Source organism: Sparus aurata, chromosome 8, assembly GCF_900880675.1.
Source record: "Sparus aurata chromosome 8, fSpaAur1.1, whole genome shotgun sequence".
In the NCBI taxonomy this organism is placed as follows: domain Eukaryota; kingdom Metazoa; phylum Chordata; class Actinopteri; order Spariformes; family Sparidae; genus Sparus; species Sparus aurata.
The window spans coordinates 32,719,984-32,742,647 of NC_044194.1; the positions used below are offsets into that span (position 1 = coordinate 32,719,984).

Genomic DNA, 22,664 nt, shown 5'->3' on the forward strand with positions numbered 1-22,664 from the left:
TTGAAAATTGTGTGCTGTGGCTTACTACCACTGACTTATCCATTATGTGGCTCAACCCATTACCCTTCAACTATGCCCTGTTGTAACGTGCAATTCAGACAAAACTACCTGCAAATGCCATGTACATCTGACTATGTTTGTCATCACTGCACATAAATATGTGTAGAATAATGCTTCATTTGCCTTCTTTCAAAAAATGTATTTATGGCTGTCTTTCAGTGTCAAGCTTTTGATCCAAGTTCTGCTTTGTTTACTAGTTTTTATCCCAAGAAGTGCATGCTGCCACCTTTTGAAGTTTCAATAAAATCTGATGAATATGATACATGTGCCTTGAAAGACAACAGTGCCTTCTAGTGGCGACTTGCATCACCTACACCATCAATTGATGTGCTTCTAAGCTAAATTGACCACTTCCTGTTGGACTGAGAGTGTGGGTATAAATGAGTCATTTGTGCATCTTGTCATGACACACATGCATGCCGCATTTCATTCATGTACATGCATGTAGGACGCCCAAATTGCCTGAAATAAAACTTGCTTCATCTTTCCAGTGGGTGGCGCTATGGATATGACACAGTATTGATGCAAAGATCTATTCAGGGCGTCTCCCTCTAGATTCCCTCTAGATTTGGTCGAGCTAGGAAATAGTATGAAGGAGATATCAGCACTTGATGCTTCATGACGAAGGATTGTCATGGCAGGCTCCGCAACTGCCAGCAGGTATGACTTAGGATAAAGATTTTAATAACTTTTCATCTTCAAGGTCAGAGGATGCTACTGAGTGACTTTGAAGTCGGTGGTGTTACATCTGTAGGGGGAGATAATTTAAGTATGAAGATTGGCATAATTCAACATGGCGGCCAAATGCAAAATGGCAGACTAAGTATTGATGCTGAGATTTTTTCGGGGAGACAGCCTCTACAGTTACGAGCAGTTTGGTGTGGATAGGAAATTGTATGTTGAAGTTATGAAGCCTCGATGCTTGACGGCGTGAGGACAAAATGGTTTCCACTGAACGGCGAACATAACCATGGCGCATTTGAATGATTTTAATAACTTTTGTTCTTCGAGGCATGAAGAAAATTACTGAGTTAATTTGAAGACTGTGGTGTTTAAGCTCTAGGACAAGATCATTTTCAAAGTAGGCAAAATTTGGACAAAACCGCCGCCACACATCTACATGGCTGCCTTCCTGTTGGACTGACACTAGGGGTCCAAATGGGTTTTTTGTGCGTCCGGTCATGAGCAATACGCGTACCAATTTTCGTCCTTCTATGTTACATGTAGGAGGCGGGGCATGACAATAGGTGGCGCTACAGAGTCCATGCGTCACGGCCACGCCCCATGACTACACAGATCTCATCAGGGCGGCTCCCTCTGCATTCCTGAGAGATTTGGCCAAGATAGGACATTGTATGAAGAAGTTACGAGGACACGATGCTTTATGGCGATGGATTTGAATTGACCGCTCCACTGTTGCCAGCAGGTATGACGTAGGACAAAGATTTTAATAACTTTTCATCTTTAAGGTCAGAGGATGCTACTGAGTCACTTTGAAGTCGGTGGCGTTACATCTGTAGGAGGAGATCATTTAAGTACGAAGATTGGCACTATTTCAAAATGGTGGCCAAAATCAAAATGGCCGACTTAGTATTGATGCTGAGATTTATTTGGGGAGACAGCCTCTACACTTATGAGAAGTTTGGTGTGGATAGGAAATTGTATGTTAAAGTTATAAAGCCTCGATGTTTGACCGCGAGGGGAAAAAATGGTTTCCAACGCCCCGCCCACTAAAGTATGTCGCAGCTGAAAGATTTTGATAACTTTTGTTCTCCAAGGCATGAAGAAAATTACTGAGTTAATTTGAAGACTGTGGTGTTTAAGCTCTAGGACAAGATAATTTTCAAAGTAGGCATGAATTGGACAAAAACGCCGCCACACATCTAAATAGCTGACTTCCTGTTGGAGTGACAGTATGGTCCCCACAGACTTTTTTGTGCGTCTGCTCACGATGAATCAGCGTACCGAATTTCGTTCATCTACGTGCATGTGGAAGGCAGGGAAGAACATTAGGGGGCGCTACAGAGCCCGCAGGTCACGACCTCGCCCAACGGCATTAAATTATCAAATTTTTCACTAGATGTGACGTATATTCCAAATTTGGTGAGTTTTTGGGTATATTCAGGCCTCCAAAACTGCAGTTAAAGCGGTACACTAGTCCTTCCAATTACAATAGGGACCTCACAGGTCGATGACCTGCTCGGGCCCTAATTAAAACTGCGAGCAGTGATGAACGGGCCCTCGCAGTCTGCACGCGCGTCGGGGCGTGCCGCCGTCCAAATGCGCCGCGACTTAAGCCCTGTTGCTCGGTCGTTACTAACAGAGGCGGCAACCGCCTGCGTTTGGGATGGTGCACGCCGGGGGTTGAATATCAGCCTCTTCTCCCAACGTGTGTTTGTAACGCGCTGGGTTGCCCCTGCCAGTATCAAGCGCTTTCAGGTGAAGTCAGAACAGCTTCCTGCAATCCACAGAAACCCAAATGGACTGCAGGTGAATGACTTCTAAAACATTTAGTAATCAAGTACGTTTTGACAATCGATTCTGCACCGTTACGTTGTGTGAGGTGTTGCGGCCTTCTCTTTGCCTTTGTCTGGAATTCAGGCATGGACACCTGTGTTTTTGCAGGGAATAGATTGGAAGTGGGACAGAGAGGGGGGGGTTGTGGCTTGCAGTAAACTTCCTCCGCCCTAAATTCGAACCCGGGCCCACTGCGTATGTGGCATGCACTCCAACCACTCGACCACCGGCGCAGCTAAGACACTGCCTTCTGTTGTCACCGTGAAGGCAGGAAGGCAGCGCATCATAGGGGAGGATGGAAGTGGAATGCCACAGATTTAGATAGGTAGTGGAGTGCAGCCAGATGTGATTCTTCCTTTTGGAAAGGGACAGCGGTCAAGTGACCAGGTTTGACCAGCGTCCTGCAGTAGCTGTGTTTAACCACAGAACTCACTCAGTTGTTTCATATCGCAGGGGAAGCCACTTCGTTCATCGCGGAAAAGTTGGGCAGAATCACAACTACACACATCTTGTTGTGTGCCACATTGACAGGGCAGACAACACGCAAATGGCATTCTTAGCAAATTGGCTTATTTGAAAATTGTGTGCTGTGGCTCACTACCACTCACTTATCCATTATGTGGCTCTACCCATTACCCTTCAAATATGCCCTTTTGTAACGTGCAATGTAGACAAAACTACCTGCAAATGCCATGTACATCTGACTATGTTTGTCATCACTGCACATAAATGAGTGTAGAATAATGCTTCACTTGCATTCTTTCAACAATGTATTTATGGCTGTCTATCAGTGTCAAGCTTTTGATCTAAGTTCTGCTTTGTTTGCTAGTTTTAATTCCAAGAAGTGCGTGCTGCTACCTTTTGAAGTTTCAATAAAATCTGATGAATATGCGGCTGACTAACTGGAATTGAATGGAATTACTCAGAGGTTATTCAGACAGGATACATGTGCCTTGAAAGACAACAATGCCATCTAGTGGCGACTTGCATCACGTACACCATAAATTCATGTGCTTCTAAGCAAAATTGACCACTTCCTGTTGGACTGAGAGTGTGGGTGTAAATGAGTAATTTGTGCGTCTTGTCATAACACACATGCGTGCCAAATTTCATTCATGTATATGCATGAAGGGCGCCAACATTGACTGAGATAATACTTACCTCATGTTTCCAGTGGGTTTCCAGTGGGTGGCGCTATTGATATGACACAGTATTGATGCACAGATCTATTCAGGGCGACTCCCTCTAGATTCCCTCTAGATTTGGCTGAGATAGGACATTGTATGAAGAAGTTATGAGGACACGATGCTTTACAGCGAAGGATTTGAATTGCCCGCTCCACTGTGGCCAGCAGGTATGACGTAGGATAAAGATTTTAATAACTTTTAATCTTCAAGGTCACAGGATGCTACTGAGTGACTTTGAAGTCGGTGGCGTTACATCTGTAGGAGGAGATAATTTAAGTATGAAGATTGGCAATATTTCAAAATGGTGGCGAAAAGCAAAATGGCCGACTTAGTATTGATGCTGAGATTTGTTCAGGGAGACAGCCTCTACAGTTACGAGCAGTTTGGTGTGGATAGGAAATTGTATGATAAAGTTATAAAGCCTCGATGCTTGATGGCGTGAGGAAAAAATGGTTTCCACCGCACCGCCCACTAAAGTTTGGCGCAGCTGAATGATTTCCATAACTTTTGTTCTTCAAGACATGAAGAAAATTACTGAGTTAATTTGAAGAATGTGGTGTTTAAGCTCTAGGACAAGATAATTTTCAAAGTAGGCATGAATTGGACAAAAACGCCGCCACACATCTAAATAGCTGACTTCCTGTTGGAGTGACAGTATGGTCCCCCCAGACTTTTTTGTGCGTCTGCTCATGAGGAATCTGCGTATTGAATTTCGTTCTTCTACGCACTTGTGGGAGGCGGGGATGAACATTAGGGGGCGCTACAGATCCTGCAGGTCACGACCACGCCCAATGAATATGCAGGATCGCAATTTTCGCCAGATGTAACATATATTCCAAATTTGGTGAGTTTTTGGGTATGTTCAGGCATCCAAAACTGCATTCAAACTTGGAGAAGAAAATTTCTGTCCTTCCAATAACAATAGGGACCTCGCAGGTCTACCTGCTCGGGCCCTAATTACAATAGGGACCTCACAGGTCGATGACCTGCTCGGGCCCTAATAATCCTTCCAATTACAATAGGGACCTCACAGGTCGATGACCTGCTCGGGCCCTAATTAAAACTGCAAGCAGTGATGAACGGGCCCTCGCAGTCCGCGCACGCGTCGGGGCGTGCTGCCGTCCAATCGCGCTCCGCCTTAAGCCACATTGCTTGATCGTTGTTCACGGAGGCGGCAACCGCCTGCGTTTGGGACGGTGCACGCCAGGGGTGAATATCAGCCTCTTCTCCCAACGTGTGTTTGTAACGTGGTGGGTTGCCCCTGCCAGTATTAAGCGCTTTCAGGTGAAGTCAGAACAACTTCCTGCAATCCACAGAAATCCAAATGGACTGCAGGTGAATGATTTCTAAAACATTTAATAATCGGGTATGTTTAGACAATCGATTCTGCACTGTTATGTTGTGTGAAGTGTTACAGGCCTTCTCTTTGCCTTTGTCTGGCATTCAGGCATGGACACCTGTGTTTTTGCAGGGAATAGATTGGAAGTGGGACAGAGAAGGGGGGGTTGTGGCTTGCAGTAAACTTCCTCTGCCCTAAATTCGAACCCGGGTCCACTGCGTATGTGGCATGCACTCCAACCACTCGACAACCGGCGCAGCTAAGACACTGCCTTCTGTTGTCACTGTGAAGGCAGGAAGACAGCGCATCATAGGGGAGGATGGAAGTGGAATGCCACAGATTTAGATAGGTAGTGGAGTGCAGCCAGATGTGATTCTCCCTTTTGTAAAGGGACAGCGGTCAAGTGACCAGGTTTGACCAGCGTCCTGCACAGTGGCGCCCCCAGAACATTGTCATTGGGGAGGCCAGATGGGGCCAGTGAAAATCTCAGGGTGGCAAACCAAAATGGTCCTTCTTGTGGCAACTCAGATTCAGCTCCACTCTGTGGCTGTGTATTGCATTCCCCTTGACTCTTTTTCATTAAAGACAATATGCATCCAACACATTTACCTCAAGTTTGAGAAACACACAAACATTTCTAAAAACACAAAAATGTTGTTGTTTCTTCTTCTGCGTCTTGTGCTGACTTCCCGTCAGACTGCACACCTTTCAGCACATTAGCACCCCCACAGGTGGAGATTTAAAGTACAGTTCCCTATTGAGCCAGCACCTTAGTCAGTCAGGGAAATTGGTCGGAGCTCTGGGGGGGCCAGTGGGGTGGCCAGCAATTTTCCAGGGGTGGCCATGGTCCCCCCGGCCCATCCCTTCGGACGACACTGGTCCTGCAGTAGCTGTGTTTCACCAAATAAATCACTCAGTTGTTTCAAATCGCAGGGGAAGCCACTTCGTTCATCGCAGAAAAGTTGGGCAGAATCACAACTACAGACATCTTGTTTTTTGCCACATTGACAGGGCAGACACAACACGCAAATGGCATTCTGAGTAAATTGGCTCATTTAACATTGTGTGCTGTGACTTACTACCACTGACTTATCCATTATGTGGCTCTAAACATTACCCTTCAATTATTCCATGTTGTGATGTGCAATTTAGACAAAACTACCTGCAAATGCCATATACATCTGACTATGTTTGTGATCAATGCAGATAAATGAGTGTCAAATGATGCTTCACTTGCCTTCTTTCAAAAATGTATTTATGGCTGTCTATGAATGTCATGCTTTTGATCTAAGTTCTCCTTTGTTTGCTACTTTTTATTCCATAAAGTGCATGCAGCCACATTTTGAAGTTTCAATAAAATCTGATAAATTAGAGGCTGACCTCCTGCCATGGAATGAAATTATCTAGAGGTTATCCAGAGGTTGCTAACCACAAAGGACACCTGTGACTTGAAAGACAACACTGCCATCTAGTGGCGACTTGTGTCACTCACAGCTTGTAGGAGCCCTAATGGAATGAGATTAAAACTAATTTATGTTTCCAGTGGGTAGGGCTATGGATATGACAGAGTATTGATGCACAGATCTATTCAGGGCGTCTACCTCTAGATTCCCTCTAGATTTGGCCTAGATAGGCAATAGTATGAAGGAGATATCAGGACTTGATGCTTCATGACGAAGGATTGTTATGGCGGGCTCCGCAACTGCCAGCAGGTATGACACAGGATAAAGATTTCCATAACTTTTCATCTTCAAGGTCAGAGGATGCTACTGAGTGACTTTGAAGTCTGTGGTGTTACATCTGTAGGAGGAGATAATTTAAGTACGAAGATTGGCATAATTCAACATGGCGGCCAAAAGCAAAATGGCAGACTAATTATTGATGCTGAGATTTGTTCAGGGAGACAGCCTCTACAGTTACGAGCAGTTTGGTGTGGATAGGAGATTTTATGTTGAAGTTATAAAGCCTCGATGCTTGACGGCGTGAGGACAAAATGGTTTCCACCGCACCGCCAACTTAACCTTGGCGCAGCTGAATGATTTCCATAACTTTTGTTCTTCGAGGCATGAAGAAAATTCCTGAGTTAATTTAAAGTCTGTGGTGTTTAAGCTCGAGGACAAGATAATTTTCAAATTAGGCATGAATTTGTCAAAAATGCGGCCAAATTTCAAAATAACTGACTTCCTGTTGGACTGAGAGTATGCATCCAAATGGGTTTTCCGTGCGTCTGGTCATGATGAATATGCGTACCAATTTTCGTCCTTCTATGTTACAAGTAGGAGGTGGGGCATCACAATAGGGGGCGCTACAGAGCCCACGCGTCACGGCCACGCCCCATGACTACACAGATCTCATCAGGGCGACTCCCTCTGCATTCCTGAGAGATTTGGCCGAGATAAGACATTGTATGAAGAAATTATGAGGACACGATGCTTCACGGCGAAGGATTCGAATTGCCCGCTCCACTGTGGCCAGCAGGTATGACGTAGGATAAAGATTTTAATAACTAAGGTCAGAGGATGCTACTGAGTGACTTTGAAGTCGGTGGTGTTACATCTGTAGGAGGAGATAATTTAAGTACAAAGATTGGCAATATTTCAACATGGCGGCCAAAAGCAAAATGGCAGACTAAGTATTGATGCTGAGATTTGTTCGGGGAGACAGCCTCTACAGTTACAAGCAGTTTGGTGTGGATAGGAAATTGTATGTTGAAGTTATAAAGCCTCGATGCTTGATGGCGTGAGGAAAAATTGGTTTCCACCGCCCCGCCCACTAAAGTATGTCGCAGCTGAAAGATTTTAATAACTTTTGTTCTCCAAGGCATGAAGAAAATTACTGAGTTAATGTGAAGACTGTGGTGTTTAAGCTCTAGGACAAGATAGTTTTCAAAGTAGGCATGAATTGGATAAAAACGCCACCACACATCTAAATGGCTGACTTGCTGTTGGACTGAAACTAGGGGTCCCACTGGGTTTTTTGTGCGTCTGGTCATGAGGAATCTGCGTATTGAATTTCGTTCTTCTACGCACTTGTGGGAGGCGGAGATAAACATTAGGGGGCGCTACAGAGCCCGCAGGTCACGACCATGCCCATTGACAATGCAGGATCGCTATTTTCGCTTAACGTGACGCAAATTCCAAATTTGGAGAGTTTTCGATTATGTTCAGGCATCCAAAACTGCAGTTGATGTCGGATCGGAATAATAATAACGAAGAATAATTTTTCCAATTTCAATAGGGACCTCACAGGTCGATGACCTGCTCAGGCCCTAATTAAAACTGCAAGCAGTGATGAACGGGCCCTCGCAGTCCGCGTCGGGGCGTGCCGCCGTCCAAACGCGCCGCGGCTGAAGCCCCGTTGCTCGATCGTTGTTCACGGAGGTGGCAACCGCCTGCGTTTGGGACGGTGCACACCGGGGGTGAATATCAGCCTCTTCTTCTCCCAACGTGTGTTTGTAACGCGGTGGGTTGCCCCTGCCAGTATCAAGCGCTTTCAGGTGAAGTCAGAACAACTTCCTGCAATCCACAGAAATCCAAAGGGACTGCACGTGAATGATTTCTAAAACAGTTAGTAATCAGGTACATTTTGACAATCGATTCTGCACCATTACGTTGTGTGAAGTGTTACGGCCTTCTCTTTGCCTTTGTCTGGAATTCAGGCATCGACACCTGTGTTTTTGCAGGGAATAGATTGGAAGTGGGACAGAGAGGGGGGGCTGTGGCTTGCAGTAAACTTCCTCCGCCCTAAATTCGAACCCGGGTCCACTGCGTATGTGGCATGCACGCCAACCACTCGACTACCGGCGCAAATAAGACACTGCCTTCTGTTGTCACCATGAAGGCAGGAAGGCAGCGCATCATAGGGGAGGATGGAAGTGGAATGCCACAGATTAAGATAGGTAGTGGAGTGCAGCCAGAGGTGATTCTTCCTTTTGAGAAGGGACAGCGGTCAAGTGACCAGGTTTGACGAGCGTCCTGCAGTAGCAGTGTTTAACCAAAGAACCCACTCAGTTGTTTCATATCGCAGTGGAATCCACTTCGTTCATCGCGGAAGAGTTGGGCAGAATCACAACTACACACATCTTGTTGTGTGCCACCTTGACAAGGCAGACACAACACGCAAATGGCATTCTTAGCAAACTGGCTTATTTGAAAATTGTGTGATGTGGCTTACTACCACTGACTTATCCATTATGTGGCTCAACCCATTACCCTTCAAATATGCCCTGTTGTAACGTGCAATTCAGACAAAACTACCTGCAAATGCCATGTACATCTGACTATGTTTGTCATCACTGCACATAAATATGTGTAGAATAATGCTTCATTTGCCTTCTTTCAAAAAATGTATTTATGGCTGTCCATCAGTGTCAAGCTTTTGATCTAAGTTCTGCTTTGTTTACTAGTTTTTATCCCAAGAAGTGCATGCTGCCACCTTTTGAAGTTTCAATAAAATCTGATGAATATGATACATGTGCCTTGAAAGACAACAGTGCCATCTAGTGGCGACTTGCATCACCTACACCAGTGGTTCTCAAATGGGGGTACGTGTACCCCTGGGGGTACGTGAAGGCACTCCATGGGGTACTTGAGATTTTAAAATATATTTTAAAAGTTGCATCCATGCAAAAATCCTTTAAAATGTATCATCTAATACATTTTCAAGAAAATCCAAGTACAAGTTCATAAAATGAATTTTATATTCAGTAAGCTATTCAGTTTCACTATCCTAAAAACCAGAGTCTCCCCCATACCAGGATGGTTCGACCCAACCTGTCATATGCCACCTAGCATCACCTGTCAATCACTGTCAAAACTCAAACAATGGAGTCGTGGTTGAAGCGTAAAAGCAATTCATCTGAGAACACGGAGGGACAAGTGGCAAAGAAGGCCAAACCAGAGCAGGCAAAATTCCGGCTGTATCATGAAGATTATGTTTTGATTGGATTTACGTCCACAAGTTGCAACCCACCCAAGGCACTGTGTTTTTTCTGTGGGGAAAAACTAGCTAACAGTAGCATGAAGCCGGCACATCTGCAGCGTCATCTCAATACAAAACATGGATGTCACGTCGGTAAGCCACCTGACTTTTTTAAGAGGAAACTGTCTGAATTCAGATCTTCTCAAGACACGATGCGGAAGGCCTCCACAACATCAGCCAAAGCCTGTTTTGAAAAGCAGCATCAAAGTGATTAACTTCATTAAGTCAAGGCCACTTAATGCACGCCTGTTTCGCCGCCTCTGCGAAAATATGGGAGCTGAACACACACAACTGCTGCTGCACACAGAAGTGCGCTGGCTCTCTCGAGGGAGAATCCTCAACCGGCTGTTGGAATTGAGATCCGAAGTCCACGCCTTTCTGATTGAGCACAGATCTCCCCATGCCACCTTGTTCCAGGACACAGACTGGTGGCAAAGCTGTGCTATCTGGCAGATATATTCAGCAAACTGAATGAACTGAATATGGCTCTGCAGGGCAAGGACACCAGAATTTTAAACCTGTATGACAAGGTGGGTGGCTTCTTGAAGAAAGCAGAGCTGTGGAGAAGTGCCTGTGCACAGGAGGATTTCACCTGCTTTCCTCAGCTGGATGATTTTCTCTGCAGTGAGGATGTGGACAGAGCTCCAGTCAAGCTGGTCATAGTGGGACATTTGACCAAGTTGATTCAGGATTTTCATTCCTACTTTCCTGACATGGAGGAGAAATCTGCACAGCTGGATTGGGTGAGAAACCCGTTTCTCTTGTCTGAAGCAAACCGAAGCAAGCTCCCTGTCACCTATCAGGAGAAACTCTTGGAAGTGTCATCTGATCGTGGCCTCCAGATGAAGTTTGCCATGTTCACACTAACTCAGTTTTGGGTGTGTGTGAAGCAGGAGCACCCTGACCTGGGACAGAAGGCTTTGGAGCAGCTACTACCCTTTGCCTCCACATATTTATGTGAGGCCTCCTTCTCTGCAATGACTGTGATCAAAACAAAGCAGAGAAACAGACTTTCCCTGGAGAAGAGCTTGATCACAGCAGTTGCCTCCCTGCCACCAAGAATGAACAAGATCCTCAGTGAAGCACAAGCCCAAGTGTCCTACTAAAATGTCTCACAAAATGCAAAAACACTCAGTTCAGTGCAATATTCACTGTTGACAGTTGGTAATGTTAAAATGTCTTCTTTTTGATTCTTAAAAAGATATTTTAAGATAATAAACATTTTTATTTTTTTTATTTTGAGCAATTTCTGCTTTTATTTAAAATTAAGTTAATGATTTCTTTTTGAGAGCAGATCTTAGCTATGACCCCAAAAGAGAACACTTTATGTTGATGATTGTTTTTATGTGCACAAATCTTTATTTATAATTAAGTTCATTTAAAAAAAAAATGTTTTAGTGATATCTTTTCATTTTCAAATAGTTCAAGAGAGACCACTACAAATGAGCAGTGTTTTGCAAATTTATGGAGTTTTAAAGGGTTCATATTAAATAGGGTAGGGTAAATAGGGTATAGGGTTCATGTTTTAAATGTTTATATGGTCACTGTGTTCACTACATTAGTTTGAATCACTACATTTAAGTGATGAGAAATATTTGCAATACATTTAGTTACGGATTATTAACATTTAAAATGTGTGAAATTGTTTTATTTTTCAAATGTCTGAATTTTGCACATGTTTATCAGTTCCAAAGTTTAATAAATCAGACACTGATGGCACAGCGCTCTGTTTTAAGTCTTTTTTTTTTCAACTAAAAATGCTTTGCGCTGGTTAGGGGGTACTTGGCTGAAAAAATATTTCACAGGGGGTACCTCACTGAAAAAAGGTTGAGAACCACTGACCTACACCATCAATTCATGTGCTTCTAAGCAAAATTGACCACTTCCTGTTTGACTGAGAGTGTGGGTGTAAATGAGTCATTTGTGCGTCTTGTCATGACACACATGCGTGCCAAATTTCATTCATGTACATGCATGTAGGGCGCCAAAATTGACCGCGATAAAACTTACTTCATGTTTCCAGTGGGTTTCCAGTGGGTGGCGCTATGGATATGACACAGTATTGATGTACAGATCTATTCAGGGCCACTCCCTCTAGATTTGGCCGAGCTAGGAAATAGTATGAAGGAGATATCAGCACTTGATGCTTCATGACGAAGGATTGTTATGGCAGGCTCCACAACTGCCAGCAGGTATGACTTAGGATAAAGATTTTAATAACTTTTCATCTTCAAGGTCAGAGGATGCTACTGAGTGACTTTGAAGTCGGTGGTGTTACATCTGTAGGAGGAGATAATTTACGTACAAAGATTGGCATAATTCAACATGGTGGCCAAAAGCAAAATGGCAGACTAAGTATTGATGCTGAAATTCGTTCGGGGAGACAGCCCCTACAGTTACAAGCAGTTTGGTATGGATAGGAAATTGTATGTTGAAGTTATGAAGCCTCGATGCTTGACGGCGTGAGGACAAAATGGTTTCCACCGCACCGCCCACTAAAGTTTGGCGCAGCTGAATGATTTTAATAACTTTTGTTCTTCAAGGCATGAAGAAAATTACTGAGTTAATTTGAAGACTGTTGTGTTTAAGCTCTAGGACAAGATAATTTTCAAAGTAGGCATGAATTGGACAAAAACGCAGCCACACATCTAATTGGCTGCCTTCCTGTTGGACTGACACTAGTGGTCCAAATGGGTTGTTTGTACGTCTGGTCACGAGGAATCTGCGTATTGAATTTCATTCTTCTACGCACTTGTGGGAGGCGGGGCTGAACATTAGGGGGCGCTACAGAGCCCGCAGGTCACGACCTCACCCAGCGACATTAAATTATCAAATTTTTCGCCAGATGTGATGTATATTCCAAATTTGATGAGTTTTTGGATATGTTCAGGCATCCAAAACTGCAGTCAAAGCGCAGAAGAATAATAAGAAGAATCTTTCCAATTTCAATAGGGACCTCACAGGTCGATGACCTGCTCGGGCCCTAATAAAGAATTATTTTTCCAATTACAATAGGGACCTCACAGGTCGATGACCTGCTCGGGCCCTAATAAATTTTACAATTTCAATAGGGACCTCACAGGTCGATGACCTGCTTGGGCCCTAATAAAAATCATTTGAAAAACAATAGGGTCCTTGCAGGTTCCCTGCTCGGGCCCTAATAAAATGCTGGACAACCTGAATAGGAAATACGATGACACTGACTGAAGAACTGATAAATCTAGCAGTTCTGCTGGACCCACCTTTCTGAACGGAACACATGAACAAGAGGGAGAGCAAAGCCATCCAAGCCAGCGCAATTAGTGAAGTGGAATCCCTTCAACCAGAGCAGACTGACACAGCTGCATCTGAAAACTGTTCTCTCATCAGCAGGTGACGCCATAGGCGCTTGCAAGAGACAAAAGACCACCCTTGGAAGCTTCTTCCATTTGGCTAAATAGTACCTGTGCATCCCTGCCACCAGCACTACCTAAGAGACGCTGTTTTGCACTGGAGGGAATATCTCAACTTGTCAAAGATCAACTCTCAAGCCAGCGTCAGTGAATATGCTGGTTAGGGGTGGGTAAAAATATTGATTCATCAGTGCACTGCAATATATTTTTTCCCCAATTCAATATCAATTCTTAAAATCCTCTGAATCGATTACGGGCAAGCGACAACCTGCTGTCCCTCGCCTGACCTTTCGGTCCCCACCTCAAGCAGCTGGAAGCGTCTCGCCTGCGACCTCGCTCGAGGGTCGGAGGGTGATGCGCCGCGGAAACACCGTCGGAGCTGCGGAGGCAGGTAGCCGATGTCTGACGCACCGCTCTTTCAGAGACTGTAAATTCCCAGCGCAGCCGGCCTCACCCTGGCTGCTGCACCGTGCGCCCGCGGGTAGCACTCTCCTCCCAGAACAGAGGGGAGTTCAGTGTCAACGTTTACCCCCTCGAGTCTAGCCGTAGGGCGGAGGGACAGCGGTCATGTCTATGTTTATGTCAGACAAAAATGTACCGTGCAGTCCCAGAAACAATGGCACTTTCTCAGCTCAACTATGGTTGCACTATTTTATAACTAAACACATCGAGTACCATTGTTTACATTTCAATTTGAACTAGAACTTTCTAGAAGAAAGATTTATAATTTAAGATGACTTTTTTTAATTAAAGAATTATCAACAGGTACTCTAATGAATTATTTATTTATTACTACTTATTACTGAATCGATATCGAAGCATTTAAGTCAATATTGAATCGAATTGCGACCTAAAGAATCGAAATCGAATCGTATCGTGACGTTCTTAACAATACACAGCCCTAATGCTGGTGGTAATTGTTAGTGTTTACAGATCCAGTACTGACATTCTACGTCATTGGATGGCGATCATTTTAAGATTTAGGCAAGACAATTGTATTTTAAGTTGACAGTATTTTTCAGTCATATGTAAACATTAATTTATTTTAAAGTCTGTTTGAATTGCTGCTCATTGTTTACATGTGTCCTTTTCCAGTTTTGTTTTTCTTGCTTATCATCATCATCATCATCATCATCATCATCATCATCATCATCATCATGAATTTAAAAAGGGAGGAGCTGTAAGCAAGCAATTTCCCCTCGGGATCAAAATAGTGTTTCTAATTCTTAAATTTAAGGGTAAAGGTTATAAAGGGGATTAGAATACTGTGCAGATCCCTTAAATTGTATAAAGTTAATTCAGTGTAGTCGCTTTTTAAATTCAAATGTTATGTTCTGTTATACTTTTACTCCAAAAAGCAGGAACACAACCTACTTTTACGTTTTTTTTTATTTATGGTGTGTCACTATAGTATAATGTCAATGCACTTAATTTTGTTTGCACTAATAAGTGCTGCTGCCTGCAATCACCAATAAAACATTTTCAATTCAAAGTTCTTTTTATATCAGGATACCTCTCAAATCAGCCTGAGATCTCATTATATCCCCCTCTGTCATCAGTACTAGTAATATAATCATAGCATGTACATTTTTGTCAATAATTTATAATATATATTGTAATTTATATTATTAAATGGTGTGATTAGAGCACAGACCTCCACCAGGCCTGGGTTTTTTGTGTTGTACTTTAGTGCACTAATGTAGTTTGCAGGCTAATAATCCAGGGTTTAAATTTTATCTACATGAAATGCAAATTGCAAATTTCCCCTTTGTGGGACAGTTAATATCATTTATGTTTATTATTTTGATGCTGAATAAAATTGTGGTTAATGTGCTGTTAATTTTTTTCTACTACTGGCACTGAGCTTTTAATGAAAAGACAAATGAACAAAACAAGAAGACACTTGTCTTCTTGGATACAGAAGCTATAAAACTCAGCAGCTTTTACAAAAAAAATAAAAAAAATCATTTTAAGTTCCACATTCTGTCATCTAAAATTTATGCAATTACTTTTGATGATGTTTTAGTTTTCCGCTGTGGTATCGTTTCAGTATCGGTATCGAGATATTTTAGGCAGGTATTGTACCAGAGTCATAATTTTGGTATCGTGACAACACTATTTGTGATTGTTAAAATGTCACATTACAGTCAGGCTTAATTTGGGGTCTGGCCTCTACATGATGAGCAGATTCCCTGCACTGGCTTAATTTTCAAGCCTGTGCAGACCACTAGTGGGGTTTTGCCATCAGTACAGCTAGGAGCACCTCAACCCAATGCTCCAAGCAGTGTGTCTCGTCTTCCTTCAGTAAATATCAATGCTCTGATTTTCCTCTTTTCTCTCCTCTCACATCCACTTTCTACCGCATCCAGTTTCTTTTAGTAATTATGTTTGTAAAAACAATAGCCGTTTAAAACTTTCTATGTCCCTTCTACTATTTACTATAGTCTATAAGATGTTCACCCTATCAAGTCTTTCATACTACAGATCCTCACTTTCTCCATACTGTACAAACAGACAGTCTTCAGGTTCATTGTCATACTATTTCTTAGACAATTTATGCAGTGAACAGTGAACATCTCAGTGCTCTGTCAACTAAGCACTCAAAATAAATGGTGTTCTGTAAACAACAACGAGAGCTAATGCATGCAGTATTATCAAGATCACTACCAGGCCAAGGGGAGTGAGTTGTATAAAGCTTTGTAGGAAAAGACTTTTGATACTCAATTTAAAAGGCACAAACGTGTGTTTGTGTCATTCAAGGCCGTGCATTGGTCACTAAAACACATGCCAGTGCACGTTCCGAGTGGACTTCTTTGTTGCGTAATTAGGGCATTTTAAATGTTTACCTCAAAACTTGTAAAATCCTGTCTGTTGATTACAAAGTTATGTAGTGTTTTGGCATCTGATTACTGATTACTTACTTGCCAGCTACATGGGCATTCTCAATGAAGGCCAGGGCCGCCTCCAGGCCTTTCAGCTGAGCCACAGCATTCGAGTCAGTGACAAACTTCTTTATCAGTCCAAGATACTTCCCCCACTCTGGACTCTTCTCATCCTCTATCCTCTGGAACAACTTCAGAGCTTCTTCATAACCATTCAGACGGGCTTTCCACACCTGAAGGAGAGAAAGAATCACATGGAAAAAGGTCAAGAACAGAAAGAGAAAGGAGTGTATAAAGTTGAATCTGTGAGGCAAAACCAAAAGAAAAGGGAAAATTAGATTGCATGGACAAACACAAATGTCGTTCAGTTTCTAGTGAGTAGATAAAGGTCTGTTTTAAAGGACAGGGGATGTGACCTACATTCATGATGGCCGACCATCGCCATTATTACCACATCTTCTCCATTTGGCTTCCAGTAAAGGCAAAATGTTCACTGTAGGACTTTCTTCCTGGGTAATTTTTTTGTGCTTAAGTTTCTCTTAAGACTGAGTTGAAGTTGTAGTTTTAATGATGTACAGACCAAATAAAGGGACTTATAAAAGACAATTCAGTCACAGTAAATGGTAGTAAAAAGGAAACTTGGTTTAGCCTGTGGTCAGTGTGATTATTATTCTTGCGGGGGTTTCACCTCAACATGGACTCATATTTCACTGTTGAGTCTAAAAGTAACTCTTAGTTAAATGTTTAGGAGGATTAAAAAACAACACCCCCTGAAAGAAATTGTTTTCTGCCTAAATTATTTCTATACTTTTGGCCTTGTGGTGGAAGAGAACTGTGGCCCCTAACCTGATCATACTTCTAACCTTGATATACTTTGCATTTATTTAAAACTTGCTCATGTATATAAGCTCCTTAAAGTTGCTGTCGTTGTTTTAGCTAACTTTTTTTTTGGCAGTTAGCAGTTCCCTCCTTCCTCTCTACGTCACCACACCTTCGTGACTCCCTTTTGTTTTGAGGCAGCTCTTTTTGTCTTTTTGCTTCAAATTTTCATCACTTGGCCCATTTGGTAGCATAAGCCATCACTGCAGGTGCTAGAAATCGGTAGCTTTCCCTGTTCTACTACAGTGTGTTTTTATCATAATGAAGTTAAGTAAGATATGTGTTGACACAAAATATTTGTGTGTAGAACAGATGCATTGCTGGTCTTTTTATGGGATTGTTGAGACAGAATTATTCTATGTGCTTGTTCAAATTTACCGATGATGTAAATTTCCTCACAGTATTCTCCTGTAGCTTCTGCATGTGTGAAATTTTTCCTCGAAACGGACTACAGAAAAATATTTTCAAAAAGCTACAAAGCATCCACGGTGTCCACTAGGGCTGCACGATTCTAGAAAAAATGAGAATCACGATTTTTTTGCTTAGAATTGAGATCAGGATTCTCTGGCAACGATTTTTTTCACAAAATGTTTATTGCACTAATGAACTTGAACAAAACAAAAAAAACATTGTAGAATGGCAGAGGCATACTACTATGCCTCTGCCAAAGCAATGTTTTTTTTGTTTTGTTGAAGTTCTATCATTGGATGAGAAATGATTTTTACAAAAGTAAAAAAATAGTCTCAAAGATGAGAGGGCATCCTTTAATCCCTCATGTTGTACAGTGTTTATTGGGGCCGTATCCTTGGCTAGGTGATATGTGATAGCTGCTGTGGTCGGCTTTCTAAAACGGAGGCGTAATATTCCTCCTTTTCCAAAAGCCGCCTCAGAGGTAGGCGTAAACATGTGACGTGACGTGAAGCCCGAAGTTGGCCTGTGAACAATTGACAACGAATTCGTCTTCAAAATAAGAGCTTTACATTACACCCCATTGGAGTTTAGAACTGGGTTCTTAGCGAGGGGCTTTTAATTTGAAAGTAGCCACCGTTCCTAGCTTGCGCTACAACAACAAGCTAGAGATCTCAGCGGCTGTCCAGTTGCCCATCTAGCAGGCGAGGTGGAAATAAGTGTACCCTCCGAGGCGGCAAATCGGCGGACCAAAACAGACCCTCAATTTGCCGCCCTCTGTCTAAAACCGCGGACCTAGCCGCCAAAAGGACGGGCAGATTGGTGGCTTGCTGCCCTGTCTAAAAACGGCTTCTCACTCTCACTCCTTCCAAACACTCAACTGAAGGTGGGCGTCCTCCACTGAATCAAGTGCTACATTTGGGGGCGCTTCAAAAAATCCAGGAGGAAAATAGGACCATTTGTTTGTGATTCAGCTCGAGATATAAAATGCTTCAGAATCGCCATGTGTGGAAATGAGATCACGTGTATGTGTGAATCAAGATCGCGATTTTTGAACAATTTTTCGTGCAGCCCTAGTGTCCACAACTGTCTGTTTTGAAGACAAAGTTTGGGGGAAAAAAAAGGCAAAACTACACTCCTTAAATAAACCAAATATAAACAGATATGACAAAAATCTCCTGTCCTCTTTTGACAAAAAGGATTTGTATTACTATGGACAATATAAAGTAACTGAGGACAAACAGTGAATCAGTCACCTTGTGTTCACATTTCTGGTCAATGGAAAGCTTCATCCACTCGCTATCGTCCCCCATGGTGGCCACTAGGGGGCTGGGCTTCCCCAAAGGTACTCAACTGAAATACAACATTATTGACACAAAATTACATTTGGATCATATCATCTGTGGATCAACAGTATCATGTTATCAGAAAAATGTAGCTGCAGCCATCTTCACTCACACCTCCACAGGAGCAATTAAGTCCATTAATCCATTAACTATGATATGATATACATGTTTTATTTGGGCTGGACTCATCTGCCCCTCGTTTCTTCTGTCACATGTTCTGCAGTCAGAAAGAAAAGCCCTTTTCACACAGAGACTACACATTATCACTGCAATGAAGGCTCGTCTTTACACTGCTTGTTCACGCTCACAGGGAACCAAACGGGGAACCCAGAGAGGCGGGGCGGTACACATCATGACGCTGACATCCATGAGGTTTATTTTTTTTAACATGTTTCCTCCCGATTTATCTAAACATGTATCTTCTGACTGTTTAGAAATCATATGGATGAAGTTGAAGCAGGATAAAGCAGCTCTGCTGCCAGGGGCAGACCCTGTTTTTCTGGCATAAATGTGACAAAGAGTCAGACACTTTTGACAGACACTTTTCCAAGTATGAATGATGTATTTTTTTCTTGATATAAGCTGCCAAAGACACTACCAGTTACCACATTACTGTTGTTTGGTCCTGTAAGGTTGCTTTGCTTTAAAGATCTGTTTAGTTGTCAGACCGTTAACACCATCAGACCGACACACTTCGATCCATTCACACAGACTCCATCTCACCTCTGATACTACCTTCAGAGGCAGCTCGGAGCCAGAGCAAAACTGTGCCCTCCCCACCTATAGCTTTTACACGGAGAGCAAGGTGGAGTATGATTCCAACACTGAAAGGGCAATGTGAATGGGGCTAAAGGCGCTCGCTGAAAGCACCAACTGTGATGCAACCTCTCCTGCTTAATGCAGGCCTACTTGTTTTGTACAAACTTGTGAGTGCATGCTGGTGGACAATTAATGTGGATTAATTAATGACTGGAATTCAATCTCCAGTCCTGTAAGAGTGCTTCACCAAAGACTTGAGTCAATGTATATTATTGAAAAATCCTATCGCCATCCTCCAAGGTGATGCCAACTTTTGGGTAAGCCTACAAAAAAAGACATCACCCCTAATGCTCTCTGTGCAGTTAATTAAATATGCCATTATGTTTTTAAACAATCTGGTATTGACAATTGGATATTTGATTCAAAAGAACCCCTCCACATGTGTTTAAAAGGCATACATACAGATTCTCTCATGTGTACCTAACACTGTATTTGCAGATAGAACAAGTGAAATCACCAGATTCAAATTCTTAAAATGGCAGCTACAATTAATCTGTCATTAGGAATTCCAGAATATACAATTGTGCGCATTATATTCCAATATTTTTTACAGTGTAAGCTACCAGATAGATGATCTGAACTATGGGTGTGGAGACGATCTATGGAATCTCATTAGTAATGTAATGCAGGATATAATGTCCAAGCAGGCAGGAGGGATCAATGACCATTACACGCTGACACACCAGCCTAGTTTGGAGATGTTTATTACAAAGCAGTAAGAAGTTCGATGTTTATGAAAAAGACCACATTTCCAGTAATTTACAATAACAACATTATAGCCAAAACCACAGACGATAGCTAAACACATTTCTACATGACTGATGTTTCAATGCAAGACCCGGTTTCAGTACCAAATACATTCTTTCACACACATGACAGTTATGAGCATAGGAGGCTTCAGTAAACTGCCAGAAGTCAGACTGAATGTTAAACTGCGTACATGATCATAATAACAACAATAATAATTCATAATAATAATAATAATAATAATAACAAAAAAACAACAACATTACGAGGATCTGAAGTTTCATTGGATTTGGTTAAATAAATAAACAAAAATAAAATAGAATACCACATTCACAGACAACTGTGGACACTCCATACACAGCTACATTTGGTGCACTTACACACTAAACTGAAGAACCCTCAATTATAGCCTGTCGAAATCAATTAGATTTGCCAACTTTGCAAGCTGTGCTATCATGTAACCATTTCCGTGGTTGTCACTGATGCTCTTTCCAGTTTGCTCGGACTGGGAGTGGTCATCATATTTACTAGCAGTCGTTAGTTAGTAGCAAGTCAGATGAGCGCCATTACCTAGCTTAACTTAGCAACGACACAGTTGCTACGTTGGTACGGCATTCTGCTGACAGCCGCTTCAGCAAAATACATGCAGTTCGCGCCGAAGACCAATACGTAGCTTGTTACTATACGTGTTTCAAACGTATTAGGTCCAGCAATTGTTCATAGCGAGACCTTTTTGTTTGCTAGCGGTCGGTAGCCGCCGTTAGCTGCTCAAAAACAAGGCTATAAGCTAACGTTAACCTTCCATCCGCGCCAACACAGACAGGCCGAACAACGCAGTTCACAACAACAGCTGCAGAAACACAATTGCATAGTATGCTAGCTCGGAGTCAAATATGTCTTCCCACAAAAATAAGAAAATGATTTTATATCGCTGGGATACCTGTTTGCGTTTCTAGGAGACAAGACGATGCGGACTGTCCAGTTAGATGGGGTGATAGTGGGAACACTACGGGAAACCCAGCCGATCTTTATACAAGCGTTGTCACGGCGAAGACAAAATACAACTTCCGGTATGAAATAAAACTGACAGCGACAATGTTTCTCGGCTAACACAAAGTAATGATATAGTTAACGTCATAATTGTTTCGTAAGCATCTAACGTAAGCCGACATTTTGGAATATAGTTTCATTTATTTATGTATCAATTTTTGCAATTAAGACATTTTACGCTCTTATTTTTGATTGAGTCCCACACCGATTTCCGGTCCTATCGTCATGCCTTTGTCCAACTTGATGCAGTTTTTTGAAATCCCTCCAAGGGCGGAGAGACAGAGGAGGGCGGAGACAGGGGCACCACCCTAACTACATCACTTTTGTTTGATGCATGGTCATAGACTTACATTCTCACAGAATGACAAATCAAATACAAACAGGAACACCAGCACTATCCATAGATTGTTCAATTCAACCGTGTATAGAAACAAAAGCTTCACGCTTTAACATTTTATTCATTGTTGATAATTTAATGAGCTTTCCCATCGATCACTGGACAAAGCCATTGATTCGTTGCGTTTGAACTATGGCCCGCCCCCAAAATCTGAGATTCCTCTACTGATTGGACCATATCATACATCGCTTAACCTTGAAATGTATTTGATTGGCTGCTCTGAAATCAACCCTCCCTCGATCTGAAGTTTAACAAAGAAAAGTTTTTATTGGTCTATTTCATGTATTGCCTTTACACCCATGTGATTTCAATCAAATATAGAGTTAAGACCAAAGTGTTCTGTACAATCCAGGCACGTAGGCAGGAGTGGGCCTGGCCGGGCCAGTGCCGCCCACATGAATCACTGGCCCGCCCATCCACTTGTTTCCCATTTGTTTTAAAAATACATTTTAGAAAGAGACCAATTATGCTCATCAGGGAATTTTAATTCGACATATTCTACTGTATATATTTTATATTTCTTTCTAAAACAAAAAAAACAAAAAAAAAAAAACAACGATGTTTGACCAGAGCACAACTCGCTGTCGTTGCCATGGTAACAGTTACGCGCGTGACGTGCAGCGAGCGGGGCAAAAAGCCTAGCAACTATGGTCAGTTAGCT

The 22,664-nt window shown here is 42.5% G+C and overlaps 1 protein-coding gene across 3 annotated transcripts in view; it reads right to left on the bottom strand.

Moving 5' to 3' along the window:
• Positions 1-21,633, bottom strand: part of ckap5 (cytoskeleton associated protein 5) — an 83,812-nt gene extending 62,179 nt beyond the window's left edge. For all 3 annotated transcript variants that reach the window (XM_030426950.1, XM_030426949.1, XM_030426948.1), the window contains exons 1-3: positions 21,497-21,633; positions 18,901-18,997; positions 16,397-16,590 (exon numbers count right to left, since the gene is read on the bottom strand). In XM_030426950.1, coding sequence (XP_030282810.1) covers positions 16,397-16,590; positions 18,901-18,957 — 251 coding nt within the window. In that variant the 5' untranslated portion in view covers positions 18,958-18,997; positions 21,497-21,633. The remainder of the gene's footprint in view (positions 1-16,396; positions 16,591-18,900; positions 18,998-21,496) is intronic.
• Positions 21,634-22,664: the final 1,031 nt, after the last annotated feature.